This window comes from Vespula pensylvanica, chromosome 18 (genome assembly GCF_014466175.1).
Source record: "Vespula pensylvanica isolate Volc-1 chromosome 18, ASM1446617v1, whole genome shotgun sequence".
NCBI lineage: Eukaryota > Metazoa > Arthropoda > Insecta > Hymenoptera > Vespidae > Vespula > Vespula pensylvanica.
The window spans coordinates 1,009,028-1,021,608 of NC_057702.1; the positions used below are offsets into that span (position 1 = coordinate 1,009,028).

At 35.6% G+C, this 12,581-nt stretch overlaps 1 protein-coding gene across 3 annotated transcripts in view; it reads left to right on the top strand.

Annotated features, from left to right (window-relative positions):
* The first annotated feature begins 3,358 nt into the window (after positions 1–3,358).
* LOC122635480 (golgin subfamily A member 4) overlaps positions 3,359–12,581 on the top strand; it is an 11,059-nt gene continuing 1,836 nt past the window's right edge. For 2 of the 3 annotated variants that reach the window (XM_043825743.1, XM_043825744.1), the window contains exons 1-7: positions 3,359–3,675; positions 5,216–5,461; positions 7,165–7,893; positions 8,045–8,877; positions 9,072–9,491; positions 10,477–10,787; positions 11,182–11,642. In XM_043825743.1, the coding sequence (XP_043681678.1) occupies positions 3,594–3,675; positions 5,216–5,461; positions 7,165–7,893; positions 8,045–8,877; positions 9,072–9,491; positions 10,477–10,787; positions 11,182–11,642 (3,082 nt within the window). In that variant the 5' untranslated portion in view covers positions 3,359–3,593. The remainder of the gene's footprint in view (positions 3,676–5,215; positions 5,462–7,164; positions 7,894–8,044; positions 8,878–9,071; positions 9,492–10,476; positions 10,788–11,181; positions 11,643–12,581) is intronic. The other variant, XM_043825745.1, reaches the window with a different exon arrangement.

Here is a 12,581-nt window from a genome sequence, read left to right on the forward strand (position 1 = left end):
CATAGAATAAAATAATATTTTTTTGAAGTAACGAACATGCTATTAACACGTCATTTGTAAACTTCGTTTCATTCGCAAGCCATCGTTATCCCGAAGGGAATCGACAAAACCGCGCTAGCTAAACGAGCAAAACGTAGATCGGAATCTCGATTGTCCTTTAACGTGAGAAACGGACATCTGTTAACCAAACGAGAAAGTCAGGACTATGTATGAAAGAACCCATAGTAATTCGAGGAGTCTCGAGTTCTTTTTCTGATAAGCATCTTTGACAAAGTTAAATCAAAATTGAATTGTCAAAAACTCGATAAAATCGACGCGTCACATTGGCAACTAAAATTCTCTTAATCTTTTTACTTCTCATCTTTTATTACTAAATTTTTATATCTTCGATGTTCGTAACTTCGTTGTTAGAAAATTTAATCGACGCTTGATAACTTATTGTCACAGAGAAAGACGTGATAGGTATATAGCAAACGATTTGTTTAGTTTTCGTATCGTAGAAATGCACGAGTAATAGTATCTATATTCGAAGAGTTCACCGTGCGACGGCAAAGAATCGAAAAAGAGTGCAATCTCGAAACGATAAAAATTTACAAACACAATAAAAAATAAGATATGAAATTTTATATGAAACAAAAAATGGATCTATCGAAATCTATCGAAGATACTCTATCGTCTCTTGAATGGAGATTGAAATTCATCCTAAAACAATTGTTTCTTTCCACGTTTTTCTCTTTCTCTGTAGGATAAAAGGAAAAAAAAAACATTAGAATTCCTCTTTTATTGTTCTCGATGTCGAATACGAAGGTTCGGGAGCCTCCATTTTGAACGGCTCGTACGTTCCGTTCGCTTTTTAGGGGGTTGGACCGATGTGGTTCGGCCCTTGTCGTAGCCGCACCCTGACATTTACTTAACAACCTAACGACGTTACGTTTGTTACGCTAGATTAGGGGATCCCCTGATGTGAATTCGAGAGGCTAACGACCAATAGAATCTACGATACGAGGCTAAGCTCACCCATGTGACCTAACGGCTCTTTCATACTCTCTGAAACGTCTCATTTACTATACATACTTTTTTATATCTTTTGTTGTACTCCTTAAACTCGTTGAATGAATCGTTTCAAATATATATTAATATATAGGACGTTTGGAATTATTATAAAAATAAGTTTTATCGGATATTAATTTTTATTTTTATCAAAATACAAAAGGGAAAAAATGGCCAACTTTTGGCGCGAATAATAATTTCAAATATTATGTATATTGTATATATTATAAAGCGATATTTAACACGTTCGAATTCTCTTAAAATAAATTCGACCGAATCAACTATACATTTCATTTTTAATTTACTATATATATATATATATATATATATATACATAGGTATGCGCGTGTATACATATATATAAATTAATTTTAATGATAGATAAATGAAACGATAGATGAATTTGGGGCAGTTTTCAAAAACGTTCAAAAGTAAAAACGATCGATATCTGTCTTTAGCATTTGGATAAAAATAACATTAATTTATAAAATCGGGGAATCAAAAAGGAAAGAAATAACATTACATCGCCATCGTCCATCTTCGAAAGGATACGTCTAACGATCGATTTGCGGGGGAAGTAAATCGCACACACCATTGCATATCGATCATTCTCACGTTAACGAGGAATACGATTTACTCGAGAAAGAAATTCGCAAGAGAGGTAAAAGAGAAAATATAGGATTTTACTCTCTCTCTTTCTCTCTCTCTTCCTCTCACTCACTCGTTGCGCCTATATCGTGTCACGTACATACTACCAACCTGACTCGGGATATCATTATCATTTAATTTTCACGTTCAGCGAAAAGGAATTTCTGATTCTATGCTCGTTAACGTTATAGTAAGAGATTCTCTCTCTCTCTCTCTCTCTCTCTCTCTCTCTCTCTCTCTCTCTCTCTCTCTCTCTCTTTCTTTCTCTTTATCTCGTTTTTCCTGTTGGTAGACCGTCGAATTTAAATATCCCAATCGATCACCGATCGCAGATCATTATTTTTATGGTCGCTTCGAGCCGAAAGTCTTCCTACAAATTGGTACCCTCTTATTTTTTATCATACGAACTTTCTCGCTTCGTGAATATTTCAAAAAGCTTCGACGATACGTTAGCAAGTAAGTACTACGGATGGATAGAATCGAGAGAGATATTGAAACTGTGAGGATTTTTTTTTTTTTTTTCTAAATAGAAACTAAGCATAGAAAAAGAAATTGTAATAGTATTTTTTCTAAACTATTTATATCAGACATAGGATTGGTTATAGATTATGATTGTTTTTAAAAATATTCGTAGTATAAAGTTCGAAATGATAAGGTGAAAACTTTTTTTATATTCTTCGTTAAGAATAAAATTTCTTTTTGAAATCGGTAAAATATTTCCGCTCTATTTTCACTGATTCTCTTGTGTGATTTTATATATATATATATATATATATATATATATATATATATAATTATTGTGTGCAAGTTCGATCCAATCGACTTTATTTCTATCGGCGTCATCATTAATCTCTCTGTAAAATAAAAATTAATGTCGATCAATCTAATGTGCTCGAAAAAAAGAGATGGAAATATACGAGCATATTTAAATGCCATCGAATTCGTTTTAAAAAGCGATCGAACCGTATTATACACGTATTAAATTTTCTGCGATGATAATATGTTTCGATATGCGTCGCACCATAAAAAAATATTTTATCCAAGTTGAAAAATGAATAACTTTTTATAAGAAACTATCGTATAAAATTCAAATCAATTTTGTCTGTCCGAAGATTTTATCGAATTAAATAATTCCTTCGGAAACAACCATAAATCAAAATTCCAACGTTATTTTAATTAATATTCCTGCAATTTAGTTCCGAGCAGGTAAAAATAATACATACGGTGACTCTACCTATCGCTAAAGCAACCAGTATCGTCCCTTATCCCCTTCCAACATCGATAACTCGAAACACCACGCATTTAAATATCTTTTATTTTCCATAAACATTTCTAATTATTATCGAGAACATTTAAAAATGATTTAAAAAAAGGAATAATCATCGAAAGTAATTTTATCAAAAGGACGAATCATTGATTAATATCGTATCTTCGTTCAAATCGATCTATTTTATCAGAGATTTTTGAATCAATGACATCGATCAGAAAGATCTCCCAATGTACCGATACATAAAGTTGCAATCTATCTCGACAGATGTCAATAGAATTTTCCGGGAACTCTACCTTATCGACTCGTCACGTCGATAACTCTAAATCCAACCTGGAGAGAGCGCTTTTCGGCTCTGTCCTTGTCACTCCCACTCGATGTTAGAACCGACTGTTGTACGTGCTCCTCTTCTCTCGAGTTCTGGTCGCATTGACCGCGGTTCGTAGTCGCGCTCTCGCGATCTCCTTGCGGAAGGTGCATGCGTGCGCGCGCGCGCACGGTCCTCGTAATAGAAGGCCGATATGGAAAATGATCGGACGATACGAGGGATCGTGCTGCTACGGATTCATCTTAAACGACGTGAATTCTTCAACGAGTAATATACAAGATCGTCAAGAAGGTGCTCAGGATGAGCGGCTCTCAACAAGAAAATGCGGCGACCATCGTCTGCAGGGAGGTTTTCGACGAGACTTCTCACCCCTCCAACGAAGGTATCTTAAAAAATTACATTTTCTGTCGTATAATTCACAACATTTTTTTTTTCTTTCCAAAAAAGTTTACGTGTCCGTATAGGTCGATCCGTTTTACTAACACCTGAGTTTACGTCTTCCTTTTTTTTTTTGTTGATGACTCGTCATTATCTTATCTCCCGGGCAAACGGATGCACATCGTCGCCATTTGCCTCTCCACCCCACCCCCATCCCCTCTTTTATACACTTTCATTTCATATTTCCTCTATCATGTCCTTGACCACGAAGAACGAGTGACCTGACGTGGCTATGCTACTACTACACCCTATAGTTCTTTACCCTTTAGTGGAACTCTGAATCATCGACATTGACGATATCTTTTTGATTGTTTTATCTCTCTCGTTTTCTCTCCCTCTCCCTCTCTTTCTCTCGTTTAATGTTTAAACTCTAACCTTACCGTTTTTTTTCTCCTTTTTTCTTTCACAAACGGTCACATATGTAACTATCTCTACTCAACGATCAGTCTGGGAGAAGGCGTCAAAGAGAGTATGAATGAGTAAGAGAAAGAGAGAGAGAGAGAGAGAGAGAGAGAGAGAGAGACGGGAGTGTCATGAAAAGGGCACGCTTTCCTTGTTTATTTACAACGAGAGAGACGAGCAGCCTCGCTGGGCGCAGGGTCGGCGCAGAGAGCCGGCTGCAACGAACCCGTTCCCCAACGCGAACCAGGAAAATCAATAGCTTCCGCAGTGCGGCGAAAGTTTTGTCGTAGCTCTCTCATTCGATCTCTTCATAAATATAAAACTAAGAAAATCTTATTTGTGCGCTCGTATAGATCCTTGATAATTGCATTGGCTTGATTTCTCAAAGTTAGACTACGTATATGAAATGTTCATCCAGTTTATTGTCGAACGATCAAATTATATTCAACGAGTACTAAGTGTATACGTAAGCTTGACAGTAGCCTAAACTTTGTCTGGTTTCGCTCATGTTGAACACCCGACAAAGGCCGAGAACTGCCGATGCTCTGTCTGAACACACACACACATACGTACATGTATGTATGTATGTATGTACGTAGAGACAGATGGTACCTTGAAGGTACCCTCGAGGGTCACCTGTCAAAGACGCTCTCTGATGGAATTTTTAAGTTCTGTACTTTGTTTCCCCTCTTTCTCCCTTTCTTCATTCCTATTTACCTTTAATTCAGGATTAGATCTTGGGGTAGACTCTACATATAGTTATAGTAGACTTATCATCCTCTTCTCTCTCTCTCTCTCTCTCTCTCTCTCTCTCTCTCTCTCTCTCTCTCTCTCTCTCTCTCTCTCTCTCTCTGTCTCTTTCTCTGTCCTTATGTTCATGCAACAGGCTAATGGGCTTATTTTAAGAAGTAACATTTTAACATTAGCGATTATCGATATAGGTCTTTATGGATGACAACATCGTGGATATTTAATATTATTTTTAGATTAATCTTATATTATTAATAAATCTTGAACATATGTGTGTTCTTCTTTCCTGTGTAAATTTATTTTCTATAAAAGGTATAATATACCTTTTTCAGAGGTACTGGATTATGCCAAGAGACTCGGAATCGACCCAGATACCGAAGCACATTTACTCCCTCTGGCACGCGAAGGACTTATGGCTGCCCTTCCAAAGGGCTGGATACCATGTTACCACGAAACCAGTGGTGCTTGGTATTATTATCAAGCTTCTACCAGCACAACCACATGGGAACATCCCTTAGATTCAGTATATAGGGAACTCGTCGATCAAGTCAGAAGTGGTAATCGACAAATGAGCGTTGGTACGATCAAAGATCGTAAAATATGATTAGATTAGATTAGACTTTTTTCTCTCTCTCTCTCTCTCTTTCTCTCTTTCTTGTTATTTTCTTGTCTATCTTTCTTTTTTTTAACTTCACGTTATACGAACAAACGATGTAGCAGATTATCTTCTGTATTATTTTACAAGGATGTATTATTTTCTTGCTCTCAACAAATATTTCTCACATTTGGAACGGATAAGATGTCTATGCGATTAAAGATTAGAAACGAGAACTCTCTTGCTATGCCAAGATTTATCACACGTTATTAACGACTTTAATACTCGGCCAATTTTATCCAAGTCATCCTATCCACCTACCTCATTTATATATGTATGTGAGTGTGTGTTTGTGTAGATTATGTTAACAGATTTATTTTAAAATTTATATTGACATTTATTTTATCATATATTTTATACACGTAATTACTTTGAAAATTTATTATATAAAGGATATTGGAAAATTTTTTAAATTTATATATTAAGATTAGATGATATTTGAAGAAATAATAATTATTATCAAGAAGAATATATGATATATGAAGAATAATTATTATCAAATTAATATTTGTTACGACATGTTTGAGGATCGATCAATATATATATGTATATATATATATATATATATATATGCTGCAGTATATATATATTTGTTTAAAATATCTATCAAGTTATATTGATATAAACGTATAAAAACATAATAGAATAAATATTATCGACTATTATCAAACAAGATGTTCGATAAGAAAAATTTTTTTAAGATAAATTGATAAATATTTGAAATAAATATTAGCACAAATAATTATATACTACTACATATATTTGTTTAACACCTGTATTTAGATAAAAAAAGAATTTCATAAACATTAGAAAAATATGTAAAAAGATCTAAACGATTGGCAAGTATTTAATAGAAGTAAAAGTCTGGCTACTGGTCAGAAATTTTTCTTTGAACTAGAAACGAGCAAGGGAGTCTCGGTTGTTAACCGAGAGTGAAAGAGAGAGAGAGAGAGAGAGAGAGAGAGAGAGAGAGTCGTCGATTTATCGTAATTCCGATAACCGTACCATGTATACTCGTTTTTCTCCCTTTTGAACTTTCCTCGAGTCGCCGCAGTACATGAAGTAGTATGTATAGTAGTAGTCACATCTCTCGCCTTACTATGCGGTAGCTACGTGCTTACATAATATCGTGCAATGTTCTGTTGGCTCGTTCAGTTTCTTCTCTCTCCTCTCTCCCTCACTCGTCTTTACGTAATCCTCTTTTTTCTTTTCTTTATAAAGAAAAAAAGAACTACTCGACTATTATAGATGAAAATCAGAAGAAGATGTTGTCTCAAGGACACATTTCATGACAAAAAAAAGAAAAGAAAGAAAAGAAGAATAACATTTTTGCATGTAAAAACTTTCAAAAAGCTTTCCCTCGAGAGTCTCTGTTTTAAGTTGCGATAGGATAAAAAGAGATATAGAGAGATGGATAGATAGAGAGGGAAAGAGAAAGAGAGAAAAGCGTGAAAACTGTCGACGACATCCACTCGAGGGAACGTTGACTCTTACTCCTCTCTGTCTCTCTTTTGACAAGGATAAAAATATAAAAGAGTAGCAACGATCAAAGATAATTTCCGTGTCTCGTCGTTACTTGCTGATGATTCCTTTCTTTCTTTTCTTTCTTTTGCTCTTCTTTTTCAGAGGAAGACTCGAAGACAACCGCGAAAGATTTGGAGTCCCACGAGGAGGCAACTTTGCCTAAGGAAGGAAATATCTCGCGAGAAAATACAATCTTGAAAACGAAGATCCCGACAAAGTTGGCACCATTGAGAAAGATCGATAGAAGTCAGGATGGAAGGAAGAAAGAAGAGAGAATTCGTTCTCGACGAGAGAGCGATACCAAATCGGATATTATCTCTTCCTTGTCGACCGATCGAGCAGCCAGAGATTATACGAATCTTAAGTTCCAAGATCCTAACTTTTACGAATGTCCTAAATTGTTAGACAACGTTAGTATGGCTGGTAGCACGGAGACTACTCCGATCACTACGCCTAAGAAAGAATTGGATTTGAAGGAAGTACTGAAAAGATCCGAGTCACTTAGTCCAAGACACGAGAAAGATTGGGAACAACTTTCTAGTAAGTTTAGTTCGGAAGAGAACATCATTGATATCGATAAGCTCAGCGCCAGTGCTCTGGCCAGATCTGAAAGGACTGAGAAATTCGACAAGGAGAAACATCCGAGCCAGTTGGGCCAACAAAAGGAATTAACATTAAGCGGAGGTGGTTCGATGTTTCTAAAGAGTAATCGCAGCAGAGATACCACACCTAGTCAAGACAGTGCTAAATTAGAGGATTTCCGTGTCGGTGCTGAAGTCGTTGTCCCGGATGCACTCAAGTCCATTTTGAGAGAGAAACAATCGGAGGATGGTGAGCCACGATCGATGATCGATCATTCCTTTTCATTCAACTTTACGATTTAACGATGTTATACAAATTTTCAGTTTGACAATTATAAAATGAAAGATTATTACAGATTTATGAACTATTTAATAAACTTGCCATTCCGATTTGTCGGCAGACGAGAGGCCGTTGGACGAGGAACGGAAGAGTGTACGATTCGATCTTGAGAAAGAAGTCGACATTAAGTTCACTTATTCTGGATCGGAAGACGAATGGGATTCCGGATCGGAAGAACAAAATCCACCTATCTCGGCCACTACTACGGTTGATCGTCAGTCGACAGGCTCGGAAACGTCGGCTTGGAAAACGACTGCTCGTTCTTTCGACGAAGACAACAAAGTTGACGTCGAAGAGACTAACGTGAGAAAGAGTACGCTCTTTACCAAACTACAACCTTTACCAAAGAGTAGCAAAATCGTTGGGAAGAGATTCGTCGTTAGAAACGTTTCCGAAAGCGAGCATCGTACTCAAATGAATGCGAACGAGACGTCGTCTATCAAGATTGAAGAAATCGAACAGAACGTTCAAAACAGTAGCAACAAGTTCGAGAATATTAAAAATATCGACGTGATATCGAAAAGCGAGACAGAGTCGAGTATAACAAGAAATACGGACTCGACTAGCGTACCAGAAAAAACGTGGAAGACTACTGTTAGGCTACGCAAAAATAGTGTAAATGGGAGTTTTGATCTCGCTAGGATCGAACGAGAGCTTGAGAGTTCTCATCGTCCTGGAAAATCCAAACTTGAACATTCGAGAAGTTTCGAGGATACGAAAATGAATTTAACCAAGGAACATGAAAAAGAGATGGAAGCTTTGAAGAAAGAGTTTGAGGAAAAACTTGAACAAGCTAGAAAAGAATTCGAAGAGAACCTTCGGGTTAAGAAAGAATCCCTTAGGCGTAACTTTGAAGAGAAATTGATTGAATTTAAACGAGAAATGGCTGAGAAGGTGACAATAATTTGTTTTAATGTTATACACACAAGAAAATTAATATACATTGAAGGACTATTAACATGCACAGCTTTTTCATGCAAAACTGTACACTGTGTTAGATTAATTTTCATATTGTTCAAATTTATATCCTTTACGTCTGTGCATATTGTATTAATATCATAAAAGATGAAATATTTCGCTTTTTTCAGGAGGAACAAGAAATACAAAAATTGATAGCAGGAATGGACGAATCAAGAGCGGAAAATTTGAAGAAGGTTAGAGAAGAATTAGAAGTTTGTTACGAGAAAGAACGTTTAGAGATATTAACCAGCTTAAAAACCGAACTGAATGAAAGAAAACGCGAACTTCTCGAGTTAAGAAATCAAGAAATGGAGAAGCTTGAGAGCGAGCATGAACGTGATCTCGGTGAAGAAAAACTTGCGAAGTTGAACGAGTTTGAGTTGAATAAGCAACAGAGTGAAAGAATCGAGGCATTGAAAAAGGAACTGGATAAGGAGTTTGATGATGTCAGAACTGAACTAAGAATGCAGCAGAGGGAGAAAATAACAAAACTTACGGAGGAACACGACAAGTGTCTTGCCGAGATCCTGCGTGACTTTAGAATCGACGTGAGTACCTGACGATGCTGTCTATTGTTTTAAAACACTATTGAAAGCAAAACTAAAAAAAGAGCAAAAAACAAAAGCGCACTTCCTTTATTCCCTTCTACGTACGTAACGAAGAAGACTTTAATATTTAAATTAGAATAGAAAAAGAGGGAATGTTTTAAAATCCTAGGCCTTAATAAATTAGTATATACTAATTCGTTTTAAAAACTATATACATATATACGTGTGTACGTACATATATATATATATATGTATATATATATATATGCAGACACATAGACACACACACACACACACACAGACGAAGATGAACAAAAAAATTTTTATATTAGATTTTAAATATAGATCAATTAATGGATCAAAGAGAGGTATACATGTTTGTCAATTTTTTGGAAGAAAAACTTTTTATTAGCTCATGTAAACTATAGTAAAGGTCTAATATACGAATTGTTCTTAATATAATATATTATGAAACATTTAATAGTTTTAAGAAGAATATACAGTCGAATAGAGACGTCACAATTATGACAGTGTTAATGTGTTAAGAGTTTATATTTGAGAAAGAATAAAATATTACGATTCGTTCGTAAAACACAGCTACTGGATACTGTGTGACACGTTTCTACTTTCTCCCCAGGACAACCCGGGTCACATTATAATCACACAAAATTTTCTATTATTAAATTCATGAATCGTTTATTATAGCGAGAATCATGCATATCATTTAGAACGTACCTACATATAACACATTTCGATCGTATTCATAAAAATCAAATAATATAATACGACTAGGTTAAAAAACAAAAAAAAAAGATCGATATCGATCTGTTAAATCGATCAAGTGATCCAAGTTGAATCCAAGTTGATCCAAATTGATCAATTTGAAGCACAGGAGGACTACAGGAGTTTGACGATAGCACGTTTCTTGTTGTAAGGATACGTTCTTGATCGATCGAACCTGGATCATTGTGTCCTGCCGTTTCAGGAGGGTCTTGCTCGTAAGATGTACAAACAACGGTTAGAGGAAATCCGTGCTGATTTTTCTCGAGACGTTGAAAAGGAAGCTAGAAAGCAGACCGAACTTGCCATTCAACAAGAGTGTATGGACTTCGAGAAGATGCGTTGCGAGAAACGTCTACTGCAGGACAAGTATATGGCCTTGAAGGAGAAATACATGAAGTTGAAGAACGATGTAAGGCTAACCGTTGAGAGAAGGAATAAGAGCAGAGGTGGATACACCACAGCATCGGAAACGGAGAGATCGAAAACTGAGAAGACTGATTCGTCCGATCAAAAGTGAGTAATTTGATCCTTTACATTTTTTCTTTAAATTCTTAACGTTTCAATCCGCTCCATAATATAATTTCCAAAAAGTATATATATATATAATATTTACACCCGTTTGTAATCCATTTCGAAGAAAAAATTAATAAGAAGGTTTCTTTGTTGCAACATAATACGAAGTAAAACTAAACATTTCGATCGAGTTCTTTAATATAATCCAACGAAGAAAAAATGAACGTGATCCATATCATAATCCATATATCATTCAATATCATTATAATCATTACCTTAGCAATTCTCAATACCGTGATTTAATAAATCGGTGTTGAGAATTGAAAGGGTATTTCCCTCATATTCATGCGATTCGCCCTAATATCTGGCTATAGGCCTTAAATCGTGCCCGTAGTACCCCGCTGAGGAGCACACATTCAACGAATTCCGTGGCAAACGCTAAACCGACAGAAGTAGTAACTCGGACAGCAACAAACGAGAAGAGTCAGAGCTTAAACGAAAGCGAGGATTCGAAAAGCGCGGCCAAAAGCAGCCAGGGGTTTCGAGGCGTTGTTTCCACCAATAGCGTGCCTTCTTCGAAGAACGCCGCGAAATTTGAATCCGACGACACTACTACAGCGAGTGAAACGAATGCGAACACAATGAGGAGACGTAAAAGTCTTGGAAGAAAGACTATTTCTAATAGCAAACAACAAAACGCTACTCCTAATACCACAGGCAACAACAATAACAACAATAATCTCGATAATCCCGTAGAAAATATCAGAAAACAATTGGAGAAGCTTGAACATCTTGGCGATCAATTGCCAAGCAACGAAACGGCCTACACGCTTCGATATCCTTTCCAGGATAAAGGTGACGGTCCTTCTGAAGAATTCGTCAGTAAATCTTTCCCTTTTCTAAGCGCTTTTATTATTCACTATCTATGTATTTGCAATACGAGTGATTTTCATTTTTATGGATACTTTTGTTCAGTTCAAAACTTTTAAAAAATGCTTACAGAAGTATCGACAATTTGGTTAAATCGATCCAAGCGTATGTTTAAAATATAACAATCACGTATTAATCATTTTATATGGATCCTTAAAAAAAAATATAATATTTATAAGATGCATATAAAAGAATCGTATTTACAAATTGTTTTTAAGAATGTACTAACAACAAATTTAAAAGGTTCTGGTTATAACAAAAAATCTTTTTTTTTAATTCTTCACGTATCTCGACAAAACACATTAATCGAATACTTGTAATAATTCTACGTATACGATCTGTCCAAATATTTTTATGACGTAATACAAATCGTAAACAATACTTATCGTAAGCCAGTTCGTTCCAAGCTCGTTAGTAAATAAACCGCGTCGATACAATCATTGTTACTCGAGCGTCCGTCGAAGCAAGATCAAAATACATCTCTGAGATAAAATCGACGAAGCTACTTCGAAAAAGGTATCCAAAAATGAAAATTACTTATTCTACTAACCTATTCCTCGCTATATCTTCCTATCATTCGATTATTTTTATTTTATTTTTTTATTTTTTTTTTTTTTGTTGTATAAATTATACAAAGTACATACTATATAATTTTTCTCCTAGGAATCTATACACTTTACTTTGGTTAACCGCTTACGTCCCTTCGTCTCTCTTCTTTCGTAAGTCGACTTATGTATAAAAAAAGTTTGATATTTTTAATTATTTTTAGTTCCTTTCATTAAGTGTCGAGGTCGAACTTTGAACTTTCCATCGTGTTCGCACAATCTATTTTTGTTTCATTCTTCGATCGACGCTCTCTCTCTC